This window comes from Phalacrocorax carbo, chromosome 27 (genome assembly GCF_963921805.1).
Source record: "Phalacrocorax carbo chromosome 27, bPhaCar2.1, whole genome shotgun sequence".
Lineage (NCBI taxonomy): Eukaryota > Metazoa > Chordata > Aves > Suliformes > Phalacrocoracidae > Phalacrocorax > Phalacrocorax carbo.
The window spans coordinates 867451-891546 of NC_087539.1; the positions used below are offsets into that span (position 1 = coordinate 867451).

Sequence of the window (24096 nt, forward strand, 5' to 3'; positions counted from 1 at the left end):
CATGATACTTGCAGCGCAGACGCTAAACGGTACTGAGATATCAGCGGCGCGCAGGGTCAGCCCTTCAACACCGACGACAGGCTTTTTTTAGTGAGAAAGGTTTGCTTGAAAACGGGAAGAATATTTATTTTAGCGACCATCCGAAAGGGAAACCACAGACCATCTGAAATGCAAACTGAAACCACCGCTCCTGCTCCTCTGCATGTCAGAGAGGGCTGAGGCAAGATCAATTTAAACAATTCCCCTGAACAGCAGCTTTGACATTTGGCTTCTTCTGTTGATTTATCGCTCTGTCCATCTGCCTTTTTCAGGGCAGGAATTGTTTCGGCTCGTAGCACAGCAGGGGCCTGATCCAGGTCAGGCACTCTCAGCCCAACTGCGCAAATACAACAACGCGTGTCAGAAGCTACGCTAATAAGGCTTCACCTTGTTTCCAGCCATCCCCAGAGCGCATCAACCTGGCTCTGCAACACCGACGGGCAGCATAAGGGGAGATACCCCAGCTGCCTTCTGCCCGGAGCCGCATCAGCAGCGGGAATCCGCCGGCGCTCGGAGAGACACGGGTGCGAATGCGGCCGTAGTGATTCATTCGAGGGCAGGGAACAGCCGTGTGGCTCTCGTGCTGCACAACTCGGCTGTGCTGCGCCTTAGCCCTGCGCCTCCTCCCTGAACACACAGGCACACACCCAGCCCCTGCCGAGCCAACACCCACTTTATATGGGCCATTCCGGGCTTTCTCCGCCGGGCTGCAGGCACACACGCACGCACCTTGGCACAGATCATGGCTTGCGTCTCTCGGTAATTTAATTTACTCAGCAGAGCTCAGCTGGAGTCCTTTACCCAATTTTACAGTTGGGCTGGCTGAGGCGCAGAGGTCAAGCGGCTTTGCCCGAGGTTTGCGTGATGAGTGACGCGCATCAGACCCCGCCGCTCCTCGTCAAACTCACTCCCTTCCTTCTGCCGGATCCGTTTGGGAACACACCTTCCCTACTCGATGGCTCTGGCCTGGGACACGGCCCCGTGCAGGCCGGGGAGCGCGTCTGCCCCTGCCAGAAGGGCTGGGCTTTAAGAAAGGACATTTAAGAAGAGCACAAGGAAGAAAAAGGGGAAGCAGATAAACCGATAACTGCTGAGGATGAAAGTGTGCTGAATACTCGGTTGTGACCCAGCCACGGAAGAGATGCTCCCAGCTGCAAGCCGGCTCGGCCGAGCAGTGCCCGCGAGGCGTTGTCTGCTCCCGAAAGACAACAGCTGTTTGCACACGCACGCGAAGGGATTCGGGGTCGGTTTTCCTTGGCGCCGAAACAAGGGTCTCAAAGGCTGCCCGCAATCGAAGGCGGCGGGAAGCACGCCTGGCAGCTCCGCCACGAGGAAGCAAGGGCGATCCGCAGCGCGAGGCACGCAGCGGCGATCTCGGCAGCGAGAAACCTCAAACCCTGCCCCAGGCCCGCCTCGGCACACGGTGCTCAAGTTGAACTCGCAAAGGCTCGGGGTTTTTTTTGCCTGATGTGCAAAATATTCAGGAAATTAAGGACTATGAGGATTCCCTAGTTCAGGTTACCCCATCATCTCCAGCCCGGAGGAGCAAATCCTCTCAAAATAGGAAGCCAAAGCAGCTACTGCTACACCTGCTACCCAAACAGGATGGATTTCAGAGACTGAGACAGGCATGACCCCAGCATTACGCTCTCCTTCTTCACCCTCCCCTACCTACAGACCACAGGCCTAGTACAAGCACGCTGTCTAGCAAGAGAAGATGCAAGGTCAAGAACTCTAGGAAGCCTCAGCGGTTAAAAGGACATCTGAAGGGCAGCCCTGACAGGCAGAAGTTAAACCAGTCCAAGCTTTGCTACTTAAATATCCTGTTTCAGTTGAACAAACCTGCTTTTAAACCAGGCTTTGCGTTGGTAGAAAGCCAGCTGGAGAGTAAAATTCAGCAAGAGGATTTAACTATTGGATCCTGCCTTGTGCTATAGGATTTAAGAATACACTAATTATTCCCTGGGTCACGAAGGGAGTTGGAAAAACAACAACAAAAAAAAAAAAAAGAAGCGAAGGTACAATTTACAGCTCAGCTCACCGGCAAGTGCATCACTTCTGGGAAAAGGAAAGTGAACCTCTTTCTGCGCAGCCAAACAGCCCCGGCTGCAGAGTCACCGCTTATCGATGGCTCAGAGCTGGCATCCTGCTGGGCACCTCCTTCGCTTGGCATTTGCTGAAGGAGGTTCCCGGTGGCCCCGTTCCAGGCGTGCATTCGCCTCCCCGCTCACGGAACCGCGCGTCCTGCTTCCCCTGCTGCCGGCCCAGCTTATCGGGGCAACGCGGCAGGACTGGACTTGAGTCTTTAACCTCTCCAAACATGACGCAAGTGTTTTATAGATGATAACATAAGTCAAAGGGCGAGGAGCTACTAAGATGGAACCAGACACGGTATCCAAAAGAATGACATTTTCCATACCAGGGAGAGGTTTTTACAGATGTTGAGACTGTATAGAAGGGAGGCAAAAAAACTCAACAAAACCCCACTGTACGCAGTGAATCAGTAGTCAAAGCCACTAATAAAATAAGAAATAATATTCATAAAGCCAAGCTTGAGTTAGAGCTGCAAATCCCTCAGCTGTTGGCAAGGTAAATCCCCTTGCACGGCAGCTTTTCTGAAGGACGGGAGGTGCCGGGAGCTCCACACCCGGCTTTGCCTCGGAGACCACAACTCTCAGCACGAAAACGCAGGTCAGGGCGCACGGACACCTTTAACCCTACCCCTCCAGCTTGGTCTAGTCTCCTCAGGTAAGTTTAAGAGTCATCTATGAACATTTTTGTCACTATTTTTAGCACACGCTGAATTTCAACACAGGACAGCGTTCCTCTTACTTCTGGAGAGCACTTCCCGGTGGCAGAGTTCAACAAAAGTACGAGCCCAAGGAAAAGTCCGCACCGAACAACTGAATTTGCTAAAAGGCTTCAGAATACGGCGCTCTACATCACTGCGCTAAATACGCTTGCCTTGGAGGCCACAGGCAGTTTGCAGACATAGACAGCTTTTGACGCAGATTTGCAAGTCTGCCAAGTATCTCCTTTAACCCTTCCATGCGATCACAGCATTTTAGTTACTTGTCAGACGTTACTCACTCTGGGCAAGGAGAACGCTGTGCGGCTTCTTATCAGTATTTCTTTACCGAAAGCAGTTGTATTTGTGTAACCAAGAACAACAATTTCTCAGTAATAGACTCCGTCAGCCAAGACGGCGAGCGTATCTGATCGTTAGGCCTCTCGGAATATCATCGTAAAGCACTTATCCAAACCGATAAAGATGTTCATTAAAAAAAAGACTTGATTACACTCGTAGGGAACATCATGCACAGTGTTAAAAGCTTGGCTTGCAACGGGGGAAGCGATGCTGCACAGGGTGACCTCTAACGCGTACCTACCTTCAAAAGGATCCCTCTCTTCCATGTTACGCTCAAACAAGATTTGAAGATTCCAGATATGAATGTTTGTTTCTAAAAGACCCACCCTACTGCACCCTGAGCTCCCAACAGTGCTCCTTCCAGCACAGCTAATATTGGTACCTCACTGGCAGCGCGTTATCTGGCGAGCTCCTCATATTATCTCTGTCTAGAATGACTTTATGACGGTCAGGACAACTGTCTTGTACCGACACGGAGCCACCGTGCGTCAAAGGCCCCGGTGGACACACCAAAGCCTTGAACATCCCACCACACGTGTGGGACGACAGCTCAAACACAGGCTTTGCAAAGCTGCCCGCAAAGGTGGCTTCTAAAAACTGCAGAGGACGGGACTTTAGGCTCCAGTTTATTCTTTATGACACGCTGAAGAACAGCGCTTGGGCAGGAGGGCAAACAAGCAGGTCATGAATCTGACTGGAAAACAGAAGTCTTATGCCAAATGTATTGGTCTTAAGCCTTAGCACCTGGATCTCTCCCTACATTTAACTTACCTACTCTGCAGTTCAGCAAAGACCTGCTTCATCTTCTTAATGGAAGCATCCATTTCCTCCTTCACCACGACCCGGTACCGAGCCAGCGAAACGGTGCAGCGCTGGAGATCCTTCACCGATTTTTCAATATTAGAACCTACCAAGAGACAGAGTGAACTCAAACGGCCATGTCAATCACACCGCTAAATCCTCCCAGCAGAGATAAATCTAAAGATGGCTTTCCCTCTTATTTTAAAGCTATACAATGCTTGGTTTTGAATTTTTCTTCCCCTTCCCTGTTACAAAGGCACTAGGTTCAGCAGGGACAGTTTGAGAGATTTTTCTTATTGGGGCAAGTTCTCCCAAGGCTTGTAGAATTTCCTTTTATGGGCGGGGATGTCCCTCCGCATTTCTCCGCATCCATGAGAGAAATCAAACGCATCTCCGAGTTGCTCTTGTGCTAGGGACCGGGGCCAAGTGAAACGCGGCCTACTCCAAAGACCAACACACCGTATCACTAAATTATATGAAACAACTGTTTCCCTGGGGAGGGGAATTATCTAGGAAACGAAAATTAAGGCTCTTTCCTCAAACCAGGAGCCAAAAGGATCGGTTATCGCTGCCAAGGTTGGTCCCCGTGTCTCGGCTCGCCAGCAGGGTACATCACCTTGCCCACGCGCTCTGGAGCCCGCTGGAGCGCAGTTGGCCCCTGCCAAGCTACATTAACAGCTGCTCGTTACAGCTTGCCCACGCAGCACGGAGGTGAACTACCACCACCTCACCTCCCTAAGCCAAGTACAACCACCGCGATCACAATCGGGGTCTCTGAGGTCCCTCCTGTCCCCGCTTGTTATCGTAAGAACTCAGCTGCGGAGGAAGCACACGGAAGAGGGGAAGAGAAAAATGCAGGAGAAGGCGGCTGTCACTTCTTGTAACGGGGCTCGTCCGGACTTCTGGCCTTTCAACAAATTCTCACAAAAGATGAGAAACAACCTAAAGGCTCTGTGACAGAGCGCGCAGAAGAATGGGCTAAGCGTATGCAGCGAGACTGGCTGCTTCCTCCCCTGCTTCTCTCGCACATATGGGTTTGCCGCTCCAGGCACTACATCTAAACTGCTGTCAAGATTCCTGCTGCGCGGAGGGAAGAGGAGGAGCGGAGTGCAAGTTACTGACCAGATAATCAGCAGCATGTTAGCTCGCATTAAAATCAAAGTCCAGTATGCCTCACCACCATGTCTGTGAGCGACACCGCAGAAGAGGCGGTGAGAAGTTGGCCAGCAGCAACCTGCTCCGGCATCGGAGCGCCCGCAGACCCTCAGGGCCTTACCTAGCTTCTTGTTTGCAGGTGAAACGGGAACATCTTCCAGCCGCGTTACAGACAGGGACGCAGGAATTGAACTGCTCGCTGCTGTTCTGGACAGAGACCTGCTAGCGCTCCTCTGCTCAGGCCGCTGTCTAAGAGACGAAGGGCTCTGGGAAGGATGCATGATGAGCGATTTTGTGTCAAAGTCTGCTATTCCGTTCGCTAGTTCAGGCACTGCTGTAGAAAAGCACACTCGTTTAAAGGGGAACACGAAGAGCGCAGCAGAACACTGAACGCCTCTTTATCACAACAAGCAAAAAAAATAATAATCAGAAATCAAGGTGAGCTGCTCTTCCGTGAAGAGCCGTCCAAGCAAATCAGTATGCAAAGCTGACCCAAAACTAAGAAGGAACACAAAAACGCAGGAGGCGGCTCCTCTGCTTTTTAAACGCTCGGTGCCCATCTCCTGCGCTACTTCATAGAGACTAACCTGTTCTATCAGGCATGTCCGGTGCCGCAGACTCGCAATCCTCCAGCTCTCTGGCATCAATTGAAAGTGCATCCAAACCTTCGCTGAGCGAGTCCACAGACTCTGTGTCGTGGGCGCAGCCGTTGACATGGAAACCGTTAATTCCACCCTTCTCCGAGTTGGCCGACTGCTCCTCTTCAGTGGACACCAATTTACCGGGGTCTGGGAGGCCAGGGCTCGAGTCAGCTTGCGGTTTCGGTTTGGTTTTCTTCTTCTTGTTCTAAGGATTAGGTATCCACACCACAAAGGGGGGGGGTGAAAAAATGTTAAGCTTAATTCCTGAAGGGAAAATTAAGCTTATGCTTACTGGCTGAAAGTAGCTGAATTAAGTGCTTTTTCAGCCAGCCTGGCTGTTGATCCTATTAACAGGAGGAGGGATTTAGTCAACAATGAGGACAGATATAGTGGCATTAATGAGGCGCGAATACATTATCCTCTCCGATGGCGTGCCAACAAGAGCAGTGCACCGGCCATCAGATGAAGGCTGCGTAACCGACGGGAAAGAGCAGCGAGGTTTGCGGCTGCAAGCCGCAGCACCAGCCGGGCCGCTTCTGGGGGTGCTCACTGGCAAGGTGCAGCTGCCGGGGTGCTCTGCCAGGCCTTGCTCTGATAGAACGCCCCTCGTTTCCCACCACAGGGCTCTTCAGTCACATTCCTCCCCCTCTCCATCTCATGCCGGTGCTTTACACGTATTCAATGGAGTCGTTTTGAATAATTATGATTTTATTCTTGTCCTGGTGGATTTAGATATTATAATATCAAGTACTGGAACTTTGCAAACCTTTATTTAACCCTTTCACAGAGGTCTGAGCAAAGAACTAGGCAAAGCACTCGAGAAAGCTTACGTGACAAAGAAATATATTTCCACAGAGCTCAGCATTAAACACAACTGTTCAGCTCCAAAGGTTACCGATGAAAAATGGAACAGCATGACTATCTGAACAGTGAATTACAGAGCTCCGTTGAAATAAATGGACCTGATAAAGATTTACTTCAGCGTGGGGCTGCGTGTGCGGATTAGGGGTCTGGTGGAGGGTCAGCGGAATGAAAGCGATTGTAAGGACAGAAAGTCTAGAACCTTTGTTTTTTTTTTTTCACATGCTACATTCGGCACAACGTGTCTGACAACTAAATCAAATGCAAACGTGGCGAGGAGACGACGTTTACAACTCGCACTGAAGTTGCCGTGTAAGTCACTGCCCTGAACAGCAAGGCACCCGATAACCCAGCGATTACCTCCGTGCGCCCGTTCCGCTAACGCAACACACACGTTTGCTCTTTGGTTTCTTTTCCCATCTAAATCACGAGGAATGCCTACTGTTCCCTGTAGCCTAAATCCTCAAAATAAAAAGATAGATGGCTTAGCAAAGTATATTTAAAAGGCGTTACCTTTTTTTTGCCTGTTACAGTCCATTCTTTCAGTACTTCACTGGCATTGCCTGAAATGAAATGCGGCGAGATGAGCAGTGGACGAGGCACCCACGCCAGTTCGTGGAAGTGCCTCCATACCTGGAGCCAGGTGTAACACTTCCCGCAGCTAAGTTTCAATTCTCTTAGGCGATATGATAAAGGTATCTGTTTCATTTTTGCTTTGTCAACACGCTGCTGAACGGGACTACTCCCTTACACCACAGTGCCAGCTCTTTCCGGGGGAAAAAAGTAAAATAAAATTAAAAAAAAAATCTCCTCTTTGGCTCTGTCCTACTAAAGGTTTAGGTACCTGGAACCCTGCTGGAGCATGTTCTGAGCTCAAAGGTTGCGTTCAGGTCAGGTATCTGCTGGCCTTCTCTCCCCAGAGACACTGACCGTGTCAGGATGCCCACAGTCTGAGGAATAGCTGTCATACCTTCTGCAGGCCAGCGGCAAAGCGCACTTGTCAGCGGTGGCCAGCACGGAAATAAGAGCTGCAAAGTGACAGGCACTGTCACCAGCAACAGCCGTTTGTCCAAGGTCAGAAAATCCACCTAATGCAGCATGCCAGCCAGGCCCAAGAGAAGATCTGTGAGCCAGGGTTCAAAGTACAAACAGCAGCTACCGACGCTGAAGGCATTCTCATTTTGCACATAAAAACAAGAGTTTCTGTAATTGAGTATCAAGCCTCCTTTATCTAAGGAGCTATCGAACGCTCATCTCTGCCCTGACCCCTAGCTGAACAAACACCAACTAAACCTTGGGAAGAGAATCATCCAGGCCTGTACTTGGATGTGCCGAGAAGCTACATGAGCTTCTGCTACCCGGTGTTCTTACCGCACGCAGCCCTTCCTGCACGAGGGCCGCTGCTGCTTCCGAAGCAGGTCCCTCAACGCGGTACGTACGAGTTATGAAGCCACAAACCCCGCCGAGAAACCAGCCGCAGTTACCTTCCATAAAGGCTTGCACCGTCTTGTCCACACAGTTGTCAAAGTGCTGCAGCACGAGGACAATCTCGTTGTTGCTCCTGTTGGGGACTATTGCACGCACCGCGCTGATCTGCAGGGAAGAAAACAGGGAAACGTGTAAACCATTTGCTTTACCCCACACGGAGCCTACGGCAACCCTTCCGCGAGCAGTCTAAAAACCATAAGCGATGACTTCGTAAACGATGGCTTCCTTATGAAACTTTAATGTGCCAGGACGATTTACCCTGAATAAAATTTTGCTTTTGACAGAGCTGCAGTTAGCTCCCAGACAGAAGCATATTTCATCTCAGAGAGGAGATGAAGATACAGCGTTCAGGAGCTCTTCCACGGCATGTGGTGAGTTAAAGTCTCGGAAGACACATTTACCTTCTCCTTCATGTTTTCAAAGGTTCCTCCTTGGGCCATCACAGTATTGGACTGCACATCAAAAATAAACCCAGACGGATCTGTGAAGACAAAGGAGAGGGAAGCTCTCTTCTGAACAACAGGCACCGAGAGACATTTCGAAAGATACGAAGCAAGAGGTCAGCTCTGAGTTGTTACTTTGCCAAGGAGAAAATTGAAATCCTACAAACGTACGGCGCTCGCTGGCTAATTCTGTCATCTGGTTAGCAGAGGATTACTAGCTGCTGAGAGTAAACGTACGGTACTGCAGCCTTGTTTAAGGACCAGGTTCTGCTCAGCCCAGGCATCCCCAAGGTGGTTCTGGTTTGCCAGTGCCCCCCACTGAACTCGAGCAGCCAATATACTCAGCTCTAGGTCAGTTTAAACCAACCCACCATGGATCAAATCCACAAGCTAAAAAACACAAGCCCCAGCAGGGCTGGTGCAGAACAGAAGATTGCTGAAGCAGACCGGACCAGTACCGCTCCTCCATCTCCATATTAATCTTTTAGTGAGACCAGCAATAAAGCATTAACAAAAGCGCTAGAGCCTTCGAGCAGCGTGGTTAACAATTTCCTCCACCTGGAGATACAAATGGCAAGCAGACTGATAAATGGGTTTGAAGATCCAGCAGCTTGTGTTCCCTGCCAGCTATAATCTCCAAGGTAATGCTTATATGTTCCAAAAGAGACCCATAATTGAGACAGCCATCACCAACAGGTTTGCTCCCTGCCAGCGAGCAAAGGTCACATAAATCTGCAGGCCCTACCGTTTCACTGAGATCCTTACCAGTACCTGCTATCACAAATTCATGCTTGATTTTCCTGCCAAGGGTCTGAGCAGGCTAAATTCCAGGTTTGCCGAAGCAAAGGGATATAGCTGTTCCTAGCTGTGTTTTACTACAACAGAACATACTTCAAACCGGTATTTTAGCCGCGTTTGGACTCCGCAAGAACGTGTGTCCCTGGGCAGGGGCTGACGGCCGGACCCCAGAGGTTTGAAGCGCTCCCGTTCTGCGCCAGCAGCCCCTCTCCAGGGGCTCTCCAGGCGTGCACAAAGCCACAGGCAGGTTTCCTAGGAGGGCATTTGCTTGCGGGTGCTTTGATGCCTCGAGCCCCGCATGGAGTCGGGGAAGTACAAGACCACCGGTTCTTCCGCAAAGCTCCTCAGGTGGGTTTCTACGGCTGCCTGGGGGCTTTGGGGACGGCCTGGGGGAAGGGATGCTTTCAGCAGACCAGGGTGCTCTGCGGGGACGCTCGCTCGGTCACTGCCCTTTGTGCTTTAGCTCAGCTGATATTCCAAGCTGCTGATTCATGTTCTTTCCCTCACCTCCTCTAAATAACTCGTACGCGATTTTGAGACACACCATTGACTTCCGCGGTTCCCAGACATTGATGTAGCATTTAAACTGAGATGCCTCCAAATACAGTGACAGAATTGTGAACATGATGGAAAGGTCAGCCTCTTATTAAGGCTACAGATGAATGGTTAAATTCTTCCTCGCGCCGTCCTTACCCGTTTCAGCCCCATGAGCAAGATTTTCTCAAGTTTCCCAAGCTCACAGAAGTTCAAGTTACCAACTTTCTAGTCCTTAATCTTGTAAATGGCTTTCAGACTCCCATCACTGAGGGAGAATTAGCAATCTTTTTTCAAAACCCTCACTGCAGAGCAGCCACCAAGGACCCAGGTGCCAGGAAAGATGAAGTTCTGCTCCCCCATGCAGCACATTTTCAGCTACTCAATCCCATCCCTTTCCCACATCTCCATTTGTGCTTGGTCTTACAGGGGACTGAGCTCGTCGGCACCTCGCTCCGAGCCGCTTCTCCAGCTTCCAGTTGCTTCGCTACGGCCCAAGTCCTCCCGGTGTTAAAGTGTTTATCATGCAAAAATTATGCAACGGAGACTACGCCATATCCATTTCATATCGCCCTTGAGCACTCCCAAGCATCATTAAAAGGGCTGCTGGCACTCGGGTCTCTTGTGACAGTGGGTATTTGCAAAAAGGGACAGAATTTAAAATGCTCACGCCCACGTGGACAGAACTCTGGCGGCCACCAGTGACTTCAGGATTTTGGAATTAACATCCTTGTGGGAAAGAACGGCTCCTTCCCAAAGCCAGGGCTCAGACTATGCATGTCATGTCTGACGTGACGAGTCAGGCAGACACTCAGACTGATCTCTGCTGCATTAAAACGTACACCATGCAGTGCTACCCTGTTGATCTGATGTGATAAACCCCAGAGACGACGCCAACGGCCTTAATTGCTTCTCTGTCCACAACTGCATCCTCCAGAAACATGAGGCGGTAAGAAATCATTCATCCCAAATCATTTACTTGTGTGTTTCAGTGCTATTTATTGGACTAATAACACAGGATCTCTTAAATAGAAACACTAACGATGCCAGGAAGAATCCACCCTACCAAATATCAATGTGCTCCTCCCGTAACTCCACTAATTGGTCCTTTCTGTAGGAAAGGCGTGCAAGAATTAAAACTACAGACCTAACAAATGCCTGCTCTGCTTCCCGGGACACACCGAATAAAGCAGCTTCACACCTGACACCTCGAGGAAGTCAGAGCAGCGGCCACTATTTCCTCCTCAAGTCCCCAAGCCAAGCCGGGTCCTGGCTCTCTTCTGAGCCACGGCAGGCAGTCATTTCATACAGAGACATGGAAAAGAAATAAAAGCACCAGCCCGACAGCTACAGAGGCTGTGTCCCAACCGGCGTCCCGGAGCACGCTTCAGGGAACCGTACAGCCAGATACACGTGTGCGTTCAGCTCCTCCGGCCCCGTCCAGCGCTTGAGCCCCCCGCACCCACGCGCCAGCTCGCGGCAAGTTTGCACAAACCCCGCGTGAAAGTTAAAAAAATGCTGCTCCAAGAGCCAGGACACTCGCAGGAGGACGGCTTTGGGGAGCTGGACAGCATATCCACCTGAAGTGCCGTGCAATCAAGATTCAGTTAAACCGTGAAACATTTATAGACTCTGTGGCTTTTCAGGTCAACGGTAACCGCGCCGGCTCTCCCAGGGATAGCGCGGGAGACCTCGGCTAATGCGAAATAAAAAGCTCCGAAAGAAACGGCGCCTCGCTGCTCGCTCAGAGCGTCTCCAATTTGCTCTAATTACAAGCATCTTCAGCAGTCCCTGCCTTGTGAGAATCGGGAGATGCCTGTGCCCAGGACTGCAGAGGTGACTGGACAGGAATTAATGCATCTTCCCAGGACAGAGTAAAGAAGCCAGAATATCATTATTCTAATTAGTCTGTGCTTGTGGTCATAGCAAAGCACCCACGGGTACAGGGAAGGGGTGGGGGTGTGGGGAATAAAAAAAAAATAAAAAAAAATAATCAGGATTTCCAAAAGTGGCACATAAGAGATTACACTCGTGGAAGGTTCCTGGGGTTTCGGGGCTCCCAGGGCGTCAGGCGCTGCACTCGAAGCAAACAGACCACCACAGGCTGCATTTCGCATCTCTCGCGTGTCGTGCTTTTCCTTACAAATTACATCAACACAGATTGCTATTCTTTTCCCTTGTAAGAACGGTTCTTGCTAACAGGCAACAGAGGTACCAATTCTAAGCTCTCTCCTTACGAATCAGAGAGAAAACTGGGGTTAGAATCAATGTTTCCGGGTTTGCTGCTGCCAAGACAACATTTCCTTGGTATCAGGGAAAAAAACTACATAGAAACACAAACCTCCCCCATGACTCAAGGGCAAAAAGCATGAGCGCACACCACCCTAAGCCCTCCCTTCCCCAGAATTAAGATATCTGAGCGGGTCTGTTGGGCCACTAAGCTGTGCTCGCTCCGTTTCTGTCCCTGCTTGCTGCCTGGGTGCATTCAAAGTCAGGGCTTGGTACCTCCATCAGCTGTTGTGGAAACTATTTTAATGCCCAAGGACAGCCCTGTGATACTCCTGCAGCACAGAGCCAGCCCACGGAGGTGGCAGCTGCCCTTCAGAGCTGTCTCAACAAGAAATGCCACTTTCTTATTTTCTCGAGCAAATTTTAAGGGGCCAAGCACCCAAAATGGCCTTCTCAATCCACACCCGCTGCAGGAACATCATCGGTTCACCAGGGTGTAATTAAGAAAACAAACTTGCTGCGCTTCAGATAGAATACGGTCACGCAGGCGAGAGATGGACTCGCAATTTGAAGAGTTCAGTCCGAGGTGAGCAAATTAAACCTCCCAGACACCCGATCTCAGAAGCATCCGATCAGCTGGATGGCTGCTGGATGGCAGCAGAGGCTTAGCCCCTGCATTAACGCAGGCTACCTGCCCGATATAAAACCATATTCATTTAAAGCTTGGAAGAATGGAGGGAAAAAGAAATTAAATTTGGAATACAAATTAGCTTCTTGCAAATCAACTAGAATACGCCCAAAGTTATGCTGCTAAAACTGGGTGTTTGTGGCTGACGCAAAAAGCGGGCGTTTTTGCCACGGAGGCAGGGACTCGTCCGCACGCAGCTCCCCGAAGCCCCCGCCCTGCTCCCCAGGGCCGGGGGAAGCACCCGCAGAGCGGGCCTGAGCGCCGCTGCGGGGTCACCGACCTGGTCCAGCCGAGGCAGGCACGCTGCCATTTCCCGTCGCCGCTCTAACCTGCGCTCCGCCTTCTGCTTTGGCCAGACGAGCGGTGAAGCAAGGCAATCAGCTTTCAGCGGAGCTAAGGCAGCGGAGCCAGAGAGCCATTAAGGTAATTTAAACTGCAGGACACGGTCTTCCCCCTCCCACCTAGTTTCCATCTACACATGAAAAATGAAAAATTAAATTAAACCTGCCCGTTTCCAGAGCATCACACTCAGAGTGATGCAGCTGAAGCGCCCGTGAATTCCTGACACCACCTGCATCCTCGTACCGCACCCGAGCTCACTCACAAGCCAGGACCCGATTTAGCAGGTCTCAGAACACACGCTCGATATTCGCCTTTGTGCGTTTTCAACACAACTCACAGCAAGGGCTGCCTCGCAGAGGAACTCCGCAGTCTCACGGTTTGCCAATGCTGCCAGAAGTTACCCGGGCACAGGCCGAGCAAAGAGCTTGCCACCGCCCCGGTCAGCAACGCCTGATTTCTGCAGAGCCGTATCTTCTGCTTGATCGATGCGTCGTTAAACAAAGTACGGGCTTCAAATGAAATTTCTCCCGTATTTGGGGGGTTTTGGCTCTGGTGTGCTGGCTCCCTGCTGCTTAACACCGCCCCAGCTGAAACCCTCCCCTCCCAGCAACTGATACCAAAGAACTTTCTGCCTTTTCAAATTCACGTAGGACAGTTTTCCATCAATTAAAAACGGCCCTTGATGGATCCAGATGAGTAGGAACCCGAGTGCTGTTTTATTCAGGAACCTGCATGCCAAAAAAACGCAGCTGATGTCCGATGGACACAAGATTTATGTGATTGCTTTGTATCCTGGGGTCACCAGTCATTCCCGAGCCTGGTGGCTGCTTTCACTCAACTCAATTAATCGAGTCGGAAGGGGGGATGAGAGGGAGCGCACGTGCTTCGTGTTGGGGGAAAAACAGAAGCGCTAAGGATCCAAGATCAGTTCAGGCAGCAGCAAACCAACAAACCTACTAGACTCTGGGGAAGCGTTTATTTAGGGATCTGGCATCACTGAGGCTCCCTTTCCTTCGAAATTCTAAATTATCCCTTATAGAACATACTAAAGCTGAAATGAGCCATCCAGTATAACCCAGACACGGACCTACACGTGGATGCACGCATTCAGATTTTGAATGGGAATAATTACATGGCTGGTTTAGAGACTGAGCGGTTTTCTCCTCAGCACAGATCTTTTGGGTAAAGAGTTATTTACAGCCAGTAATATTCAGGAGTAGAACATGATTCTGTGCCCAAACTTTGCATATACATTTTCACAAGTCTTAAAAATACCCTTCTGAATAGCTCAGATGTTCACTCTGTTCCGTGGCACTTCTAAGAAGAAGAAACAGGTGGGCTCCTGATTCGGTTTCAAAACTGCTGCGTTATTTAAAATAGGTCTGTCTGTTCCCTGTCTCTCGGCGCTCCTCAACCAGCCCTTTGTTACACTGCAAAGGGGTTTTGTTTTGCTTCAGAAAGACAGAGAAACCGGAAAGACATTCCTTACCTGGTCAAGGTACACGCCTTTACAGAGGACTGGAAAGTATCTGTTGACTACATTAGCATTCTAGAGCAGCAGAAAAGTAGTAATTGAAAATTCAATCACAGTCCAAACAGGACAGGGCGCAGCCAGAGGAGCCTGCGACTTTAACTCTCACCCGCCCTTACGTCCCCATTGCCACCGCCACGCGACTGGAGATGAGCCTGCTTAACAAAGCACGGCATATTTTACATCCCCGGTGGCAGGGCGAATTAAAGCCTACTCTGCATCCCTGCTCGGTGTCAAATATTTATGGCTGAGATCCCTTTACCTTTCTCGAGGAACCCGATACCTGCCAGCGCTTCCCAGCGGGTTCTCTCTGACACACTCTGCCGAGCAACCCCGAGAGCAGCGACTGTGCCGGCTTTCTCGTTCGGCTGGGGGTTTGCCAAACCCCTGAATTCCCTCAGAGTAACAGCTTCCCATGTTTTCCCCTACAGATCTCTCTTGCCGTTCCCCCACCTAGGCCCGTGCACTCTCTTCTGCTGTTTCAAGGTGCGTTTTTCTCTCCACCTGCACTCAGCCACAACGATTGCAGCATCAGAGAATTCAATTTCTTAGTGACTTGTACCGAGGCTTCGAGAGCACAGATACAAATACAGCGTTTTAAAAATCACTCCAAAATTACTCTATACAATAATTTCCATAACTGTTACTAATTGCTCTGAATCATGCATGGATCTAGCTGTCAAAGGACGGCTGGGCTCCTCAGGTAGACACCATTTCTATGCCAAAGCTACTAGAAAAAAAAAAATCCACAGAGAACAAAAGCTCTTCTCTCAAGGAAGAAGACATGAATTGTCAAACCCATTCGCCTTAAATTATTAATTAGTAGTCAGTTCAAATAAAGAGAGAACCGTAACCCCCAATCCCCCTTCTCCCCCCACCACGCACACACTTTGGAATTAATGTTTCACACGCGACAAATAAGATCCCTCACTGAAATGAGCTGCTCGACGCCAGAACAGCTTTGCCACTTAACATGCGATGGCAGAAAAAGGAAAACCAGCCTGTGCATTTGGAGGCAAAGCAAGGGAAAAAGCTTCTCGCAAACTTGCTCGTTGCCCTTCCCTACCTATCTCGAAGGAAAATTATTTAAGTAGGCCTAGTTTGAATCGCAGCCCAGGAGGTGAGGACCTGAGCTCAGCCATCCCACCCCGATTCGATGCCTTGTTTCTTGGCTGGATTCCTGGCAAGGTGGTGCCACAGGCGGCACAAGCAAGCCCAAGACAGCAGCCCACCCCGAGACCCCAGCATCCCTGGGGCACTTCGAGAGCGTGGACGAGGGCTGCCCCGGGAACAAGACTACGTTTTGGCAGAGTTAATCCCATCAGAGACCCCTCAGATTCACCCTGGCCAGACCCAGTGAGGGGAAGCCGCGAACCAGCTCCCCACAAAAAAGTTTGGCCCCGTAACTCCAACTACTAACCAATATTTTTTTCTCCTGTTGTCTAGCTGTGAAAGTGATGCAATATTAACATTACTCAGGAACTTGAAGGCAGAACTGTCCAGCTGGACAACTGAAACGCTACTAAAAATGTCACAAAACCCAACAGGTTATACGATGTCACCGAGAGAGTGACAATGAGCTGTCAAGGGACATCAGCAGCCGTGAAAGGAGTACAGCAACAGCAATTAACCCCTTCCCTAATTGATAACTTTGGAATCGATAGTGCTGTTTATTGGCATTTAATTATATCACATTCACATGCATCTTACCTTTTGTATTTTGCTTTTTAGACATCTCGGCGTGTTTGCTCTAATGTCCAGCTATACAGGAGGGGGGAAACCAGAGTCCTCGCCCTTGAGCAACGTAGCTGGCAGCCGCAATTCACAGACCGCCTTGTATCAACGCGGGAACGGCAGATATCTGGTTCGGGATGGCAAAATCCCAGCTGCGAGGGCAAACGGGGTCTGGAGTTGTCAGAAATCTGCTGACAGGCCAGCAGAGCACTACAGCTCCTTCCTCTGAAAAGCAACTTCTTGTCACGAAGCCTGACTGCAGCCGTTGGTATCGGTCTTTTCAGGTTCTGAAAAAGAAAGAAAAAAAAAAAAAGAAAGGAAATAAGAAAATTGCTACTGTGCTAACCACTGCATACCGCAAGTCTCCCAGCTTGTCAGAGCCGTCTTGCCCATGCTTTTTAAGAGTAAAATTTGTATTTTGTTTAAAGGCATGGTGAAACAACTAGCCAGCATAAAAAAAAAAAAAAGCAACATTAAATATAAAGCAACAAGATCCTTCCAGACTTGGAACAGTTTCAACAGGCTTAATCCAAAGCTACAGTAAGACACTGTCACTTAAGCGTGCAAGCAGTAGAACCAGGGAGGTTTAGAAGCCGTCGTAAAAAAAAAAGAAAAGAACATATTTACACAAATGCCAGCGTTTACGGATGCAAGAGCCATCAGCCACGGGACCGAGAGCGTGGCTCCCGCACTCCGTGACAGCGCGAACTCCAGGATCTCTCGCGCGTTAACGCAGCCGGCATCCCCAGGCAGGCAAAATTCACGCTGCACCCGTACAAATTTGAAACGCTTTCTCCGCTTCTTTCGGCGGAGCACGAAGCGCAAACCTCCCCCGCCGAGAGGGCGCAGGGGCAGCTCCGCGTGGCCGTACGTACGGGTATTTCCCTTGTGCTCCCGGCGCTCCTGATTTAAGGAGCCAGCAAAAGCAGGGGCGGCAGGCACCACATCAAGTACGATGACAGGTTAAACAAAGAACAACGGGATACACAAGGTAAGGAAACAATAGGGACCTCTCTGCCACGGCAGAGCCGCCGAACCCCAAGGAAGGATCCGTCTCCCGCTACAAAACCTCAAAGGCAAATTCACAATGGAGCGGGGAAAGCACAAAAGTTGCCCTTTCAAGATGTACAACGGGGGTAACTGGAGACACAAAACATTTTCATGAACAGCAGGAGACCTTGTACGTTTTAGCAAAACCCAGACGCTCTTGAAAATTCAGTGACAGCGCACCTAATTTGCTCCAGAATTAATTAGAAGTTCAACTCCCGTCCACCCTGACGATCAGGGTTATTTTTAAGGGATAGGGTTTACAAGTCTGAGGAATGCAGCACCGCTCCAGCAACACAAGAACCGGCAGGGCTGCCCCAGGGTTCGCCGGCAGGGTCCTAATGAGCCTATTTTGATTTAAAAACAGACGTTTCCTACCATTAGAATGTTCCCTTTATCGGCTACACAGGAGTTCAGAACTCTTTTCTAACCCGTGACCCTAGCCAGCTAAGCCTGAGACAGAGTCCACACTAAAAGACCGTGCAAAGGAGTTTTTTACCTGCAAACAGGGTCCCAAAAGGGGAGGTGGTTACAAACTCCTGCCTCGCCGCCTTCAGCTCTCCGAATTAAATGCCTTCATTCGTTTCGATGCCTCAAGGCACTAAATTCCACCTCATAACAATCGTGGCGTTTGAAACTCTGCTCAAAAATACAGAAGCTGGAGAGTTTAGCGAAGGATTAAGCTGCCGTATCGGGATGTGAGCGGTCCCCGAGCTCGGCGCCGGGAGACTGCCGGCAGGTCGAGCTCTGAGCTGCGCCGGCCGCGCTAGCGAGGCCGAAGTGCTTTGGTTTGCACGATTACACCCAAGTTTCACTTCCCCGCCTGACTGCTTTGTGCCCGCGACCAGGAAGCGCTCTGCAGGCACCTACCCGGAGCCTCCTGCGATTTAAGATAACGCTGGGTTGCAGAGAAGGAAAGTGCTCACGCACTGACTTACGATACCAGACCCTAATATCTCTGGAATATATTGCTCAGAGTTTTAAAAACAAACAAAAAAAAACAACCCACAAACCCACAACAATGCTTACAGTCCTCTTTATATTTTAATTTTTTAAATAAAGTCGAGCACGCTTTAATCCGGAGGGAGCCTGGAAACACACAGGTACTGACAAAAGCCTGTAACGTCACGCTTGACAGTACTTTATGTGAACTCCCTCAAGTTGTCTCCAACTTAATTCACGAAACAAAGGAACACTTAAAAACTGCCTCTGCCTGTACGTCCCCGAACAGCAAATAACTGCAGGAACACTTCAGACAAAGTCTAGGAACAAGCTGTAAAAACTATAAGTTGCCAGTAAAGAAGTTACCAGGAAATCTCAAAAAGCCTGCGAAACGCTGCACCTCATCGCCCAAGAAATATAGTTTTACCCACTTCAAAGGAGAAAATAAAGAGTAATTAAGTCTTGGGGGGAAAACAAACAACATACAACAGGTTCTGAATTACTCTTTGGCAAGCCGAATTTCTGAGCACAAAAGTAATAAAATAACGGACTGGAAACAAAACCCCACGGATGTGTCTGACGAGTACAGAACGGCAAATCTTTACGCCGTGATGATGCAATTAATATTGTACCCGACAGACCCCGTGGTAAGAACCCAGAGCCAGAGAGCCAAAAGCAGCTCCGGCTCACGCCCGAATCGGGGTTCGGGCTGCTGCGGGACCTGCCTTTAACTCGGCGCCTCTCACGGCAGATCGGCTGGAAACTTCGACGCGGCTGTTAGCTGGGAACCTTAAACAGATCGGCGCGAGAGGGCTGTAAAACACACAAGCGTTTTTAAAACCCAAGTGGAAATTTCAAGACTGGTAAAATAGCAAAGGTTAACTCAAGTTCAAATAAACTCATTACAGGCGGCGAGCTCCTTCAGATAAGGGCAATATAAGGCTGATATGGCGCGAAGGACGCGTCTATAGAAACGGTAAAGCATCGATACAAAAATGTCAAGAAATCTACCTGCAGGATTAAAATAAAATATTGTAGTTATAACAGAACTGACGGGGGAGCAATATAACCCGCAGAAACCCAACTCCCTCCTGCTACAGACCGAGCAGCCAAACTCCTCCCAGAGCTGCCAGCGTGCAGCCGACGACAAAACCTTTCCAAATCGCGCTGGAAACGTGCGTTATTGTTAAATGCGCAAATATCGGTATATTCCATCTAATTCAGATAGAAGGAAAACATTGGAAATCTTACAGACAGCAAGTCAGAAAGGAAAGGACTTCTAAATCCCCCACCCGCCGCGTTAGCTCGCCATGCTGTTCCTGCTCCGTCTAGACAGGTTATTTCAGTAAACTTTCGGAACTCGATAGCTCCCTATTTGAAGGAAAAGAAGGTAAACAGTGAGAAATTTGTCTGGATTTATATTTTTATTAGTCTTTGGAAGATGCTTTTGCTGAGAAACCCGGAGTTCTGAAGAATAAATAAATAAATCTGCTTCCTGGGAGGGTTTTTAGCATGGCGGGTGCGGTATCCCGGGCCGGCGGCACGGTGGGCTGTCCCCAGCTGCCGCCTCCCGCCCACCTGGAGCATAATTCACGCTGTACAGCAGCATCTGGCTAATTGGCTTTTGAATTAAGTAGTCCCTTACCAAGCAATTTTAATCCTGTTGAACAAGCACGTAAGAGTCGTCGCTGAGTACACACAACAGCGTTTCAGAAGGATAAATTGTCCTGTTTGTAATAATCATTCTCAAATAAAAATCCATTTTCCAGGACTCCAGCACCTCGGAGGACCCTGGTGTTTGCCTACGGCACTGGACCCCCCCGGTAACGCACTCACGCAAGGAGGGAATTAACTCAATTTTATAGCGTGTCCTAAATAACCCAAGCAATGATTACACTAGAAATTCAGGAACTTACTCTACCCATCACAGAACAAGACTTGGAGGAGCGGGTTTAATACACCCCCTGCGCGGAGGAACACCCCGACGTTCCTTTTGCCCTCGCCGGGCGCTGCCAGCCCCGACTCACTGCACAAGCACAGCCTGGTTTTTCCCAAACCTCCACTGAATCCCTGGGGAATTTACACAGCGCTGAAACCCCGAGATTCATGGGGGTTTTTGGCAAATACCTGCTCAGTTACAGCAGACCAAAACAAGCCTGTTCATCTCTCACGTCCAACAGATGCCTCACTCGTTCCCTTTCGAAGAACTAACTTTTTTTGCCCTGAAACAGACCACGAAACACAACAGGCCAGCATTTTAATCAAAGCCAGGCGGCTTCACTACACCAAGGACGGAAGCGCACCGCTCGGCGGCCGGCGCAGCACAGGCACGACTGCAACTTGGGCTTTTTTTTTCTTTCTTCCCCCCCCCCCGGCCCTGAAATTGAGACAATCTGTTTCCAGAAGCTCCTGCCGCCAAGCGTCGGCTCGGTCGGGGCGCGGGCTCCTCGCCTCTCCCAGCACGGGTCTGGGAAGGTCCAACGCCGCCAAATCCCTGCCCGCACAAAGCAGCTTCTCTTCCCACCCTGGACAAGTCCTTTCACGGCACCGGATGAAGGATCATAAAATCGTACGATACAAAGAACCATTTTAGGATTTTTTTAAAAAATAGTTTCTAATATCACTCTTGGGGTTTGGTTTTTTCCTCAGTATTTCCTCAGGAATGAACTCAACATTTAACCTCGGAGATAATTAGCTGTCTATATTCTGTTTAAATCCACACATTTATTGTTCTTTCACCGAATGCATTATGCAGAGCACGGCTGGGCATTAGCTATTCTCAAACATCTACCTCTTATAAGCCAATTGTGTATCGTTTTGCAGCACAAAGAAGTAAAATTCTGTATTTCTATAACAAAACACTCCCCTGTCTATTCCAATGATGCTACAAAACCCCTCCCGGAGTATTTACAAATACTTAAACAAGATAAAGGAGCAGACCACCGGGTTTCGTGGTCTTCAGGAGGGGGCTGCGGTGCCGGCTGCGGGTGGCACGCTGTTTTCCACACTCGCTTGCCACATGAACGGGCACTGGGAATTGCTGGTGGGATTTCTGACGCTTTACACAGCGACGCAAGCGGAGCAATTCGGCAGAAGCGCAATGCTCTTGAGTTGGACACCAAATTTTGCTTTCCTGAGGCAAAGATCTCTTTGCACTTTGTCTTCTGGTCCTCCCTCCATCCAGTCAAAGCTTTCTGTACCCCCTCCTGACCAGCCTGCCCAGGAGGGAACGGCGCAGCGGAAACTCGCGCGTGTGTGTTTGTGCTGGGTAATTTTGCGTGTGTGGCTACTATTTTTAGACTGTATTTGCCAGCGTTGTGATCTGGAAGAGTCGCACTGACTTGCCAAGAATTGTTTCATACTTCAGAGGATAAACATGTGTCTTCTGGATTAAATTTTACTTTTTACAATATATCTAAAAACCAGAAGCTTTTGAAGAGAAGGAAGGGGAAAATAACGGCAAAGGCAGCAGAAGATGCCACCTCTCATTGCCCCACTTTAAGTGGGGAACACACCTGCCGTCTCCCCCAGTTTAAATGGGGGGAATGGAATTACTGTAGTCCTACCTGAAACCTTCCCCTCTCCCTCAGCGTTTTCTTTGATTATAGCTGATCTCCAGGTCCGATATCCCAAGACATAGCTTGAAAATAGCATTAAAAATAAACCCTCTATTTTAGTTGCCAGATCTATTACCTTGAAGAAAAAACACAGTACCTATACATCCTCTTCAGATTGCAAGTCGCCTTTACAGCTCCTTTGTCCTGAATCCAACAAGAATCTTCTGCTTAGGGGTTGCATGGCTCAGAAAAATCATAAAATATTTAAATGCCCCTTGAAGAGTAAGCTACAATTAAAAATAACCCTTATGCATTAGGCAACTCCTGCAAGAATTTAGTCTGGCAAACCTGAAATGACAGTAGCCTCAGCAGACACGGCTGTGGCCACGTATACGTGACATACGGCAGAAAGGCTGCTGAAGCCACACACAACTTTCACAGGGATTGCATCCCAGAGGTACGGCGGGCCCCGTGCGCTTCGCTGGCCCAGCGCTCACCAGCTACATAATTAAGGGAGTATTGCAATAAAGGAAATAAACGCTGAGGCCCCGAGCAACGCCGTGTGACAGTGGGAGAGCGATATGGACCCGAGCGACCCCAGCGGGGACGTCCCGCGCCCCCCAGCCATCGGGAGGCCCAGCAGGCTGGCGGCACAGAGGGAGAAGAGAAGCCGCAGCACTGCTGGACCCACACTTCTTCCCCTCCACCTTTCAGGAGGCAGAGCCAATACCGACCGCAGGCACTTCGGGGGAGATTCTGCCTTTACTCCTCAAGGCGAGCGCAGACGAGGCCGCACTCCCCCGCTCCGTCTCCCCGGGGCAGATTACAAGGGAAGCAAGCAGCTCGGTGCCAGCCACAGCCAGGAGTTACAGGGCTCTCACACCAAACAGATGCCCGCTGCCCTTTCTGCTCCACCAGACCACCTCCAGGTCCCAAAAATCCCATGGACTCAGGCCTATGCTCCAGCTGCCTAACGGGGCAGCCCCAGCTCATGTGGGCAAGTCCTGCTTAGAATGCACAGACCCAGGGCCAAACAGAACGGCAAAACACTCCGCACCCTCTACCTGTAACTTGAGAGGCAAAAGACCTCAAAATCTACAACACCTCTAAAGAAAGATGTGGCAGCCAGAGCTTTCCAACAGAAGCATCCAGCGGGAAATGCAGCGCAAAGGTAGTGAAAAGTAGTCATTATAAAAAGCTAAAAATCATGACAATAGCTACCAGGCTCTGGCAGACACTGAAGCAGATCCCACAGGTAGTCTGCAGGGAATTTTCTGTCAATTGTTCCAAGTTTACCTCCCATCCGGTAACAAAGGCTCCACACAGAGGCTTTTGTTTCTGTTTCTGCATCTCAAACTCATCTCAAACTCCTTGGACTGCCCGATGATGGCAAGCTGCTTTGCAAGAGAATTGATCAAATTGATCGGACCATCACCCCTCACAGAGGATCATTACACCAGGGGAGCCACAAAGGCACCCTCAGAAAGGAACCCCACATCCCTCACAGGATTTTCTCCCCTCTCCAAACCAAACAAAATCCTATTCTTCGCCTTCCTTCCTATGGAACCTCGGTGTAGGGCTCGCCTCTGCGGGGAAGGAGGCGTCACAAACTCTGCAACAGCTCCCTCTGCGGATACATTAACGCCTCTTTTGCTCGCTCAGGAAGCTGATCGTCAAAGCACAAAACAAGAACAGCACCCACGGTCACTCACGGGGTGGAAAAGTGGGGACCAGGCACTGGAAGCCACCGTCTAACTTCCTGCTGGCTTGCTTCCTCGCAGAGAAAATCCTGAGTGAATAAGGGTGTGGGGGGGGTGAAGTCAAGCTCTACATGCGCTAAAGACCACAGGCCTGCGGAGGTATGGGGGGAAATTATATTTCCCTCTTTGCAACTCAGCCTGCTTTTCCCCACCCTCATTAGGTAATTATTTGTGATATGGTAACAGCGAAGGGCCCCCGAGCAGGATCTCCAAACACACCGGGAAGGATTCCGGCCCCTGCCTGGGCTTTATGAGCCGGGTGGGTACGGGAGGAGAGGCACGGATGAAGGACAGCGAGTGGAAGCAATGGGCGAGCTGGGCTGCCTACGTGTCCCGGCTGCGGCATAAATAATGTATT

At 49.9% G+C, this 24096-nt stretch overlaps 1 protein-coding gene across 9 annotated transcripts in view; it reads right to left on the reverse strand.

Annotated features, from left to right (window-relative positions):
• SPATS2 (spermatogenesis associated serine rich 2) overlaps window positions 1–24096 on the reverse strand; it is a 32158-nt gene that overhangs the window by 6752 nt on the left and 1310 nt on the right. For 2 of the 9 annotated variants that reach the window (XM_064474604.1, XM_064474599.1), the window contains exons 2-8: window positions 16409–16719; window positions 8535–8614; window positions 8130–8238; window positions 7159–7208; window positions 5731–5989; window positions 5265–5477; window positions 3959–4094 (exon numbers count right to left, since the gene is read on the reverse strand). In XM_064474604.1, the coding sequence (XP_064330674.1) occupies window positions 3959–4094; window positions 5265–5477; window positions 5731–5989; window positions 7159–7208; window positions 8130–8238; window positions 8535–8614; window positions 16409–16433 (872 nt within the window). In that variant the 5' untranslated portion in view covers window positions 16434–16719. The other 7 variants (XM_064474600.1, XM_064474597.1, XM_064474602.1 and 4 more) reach the window with 7 other exon arrangements.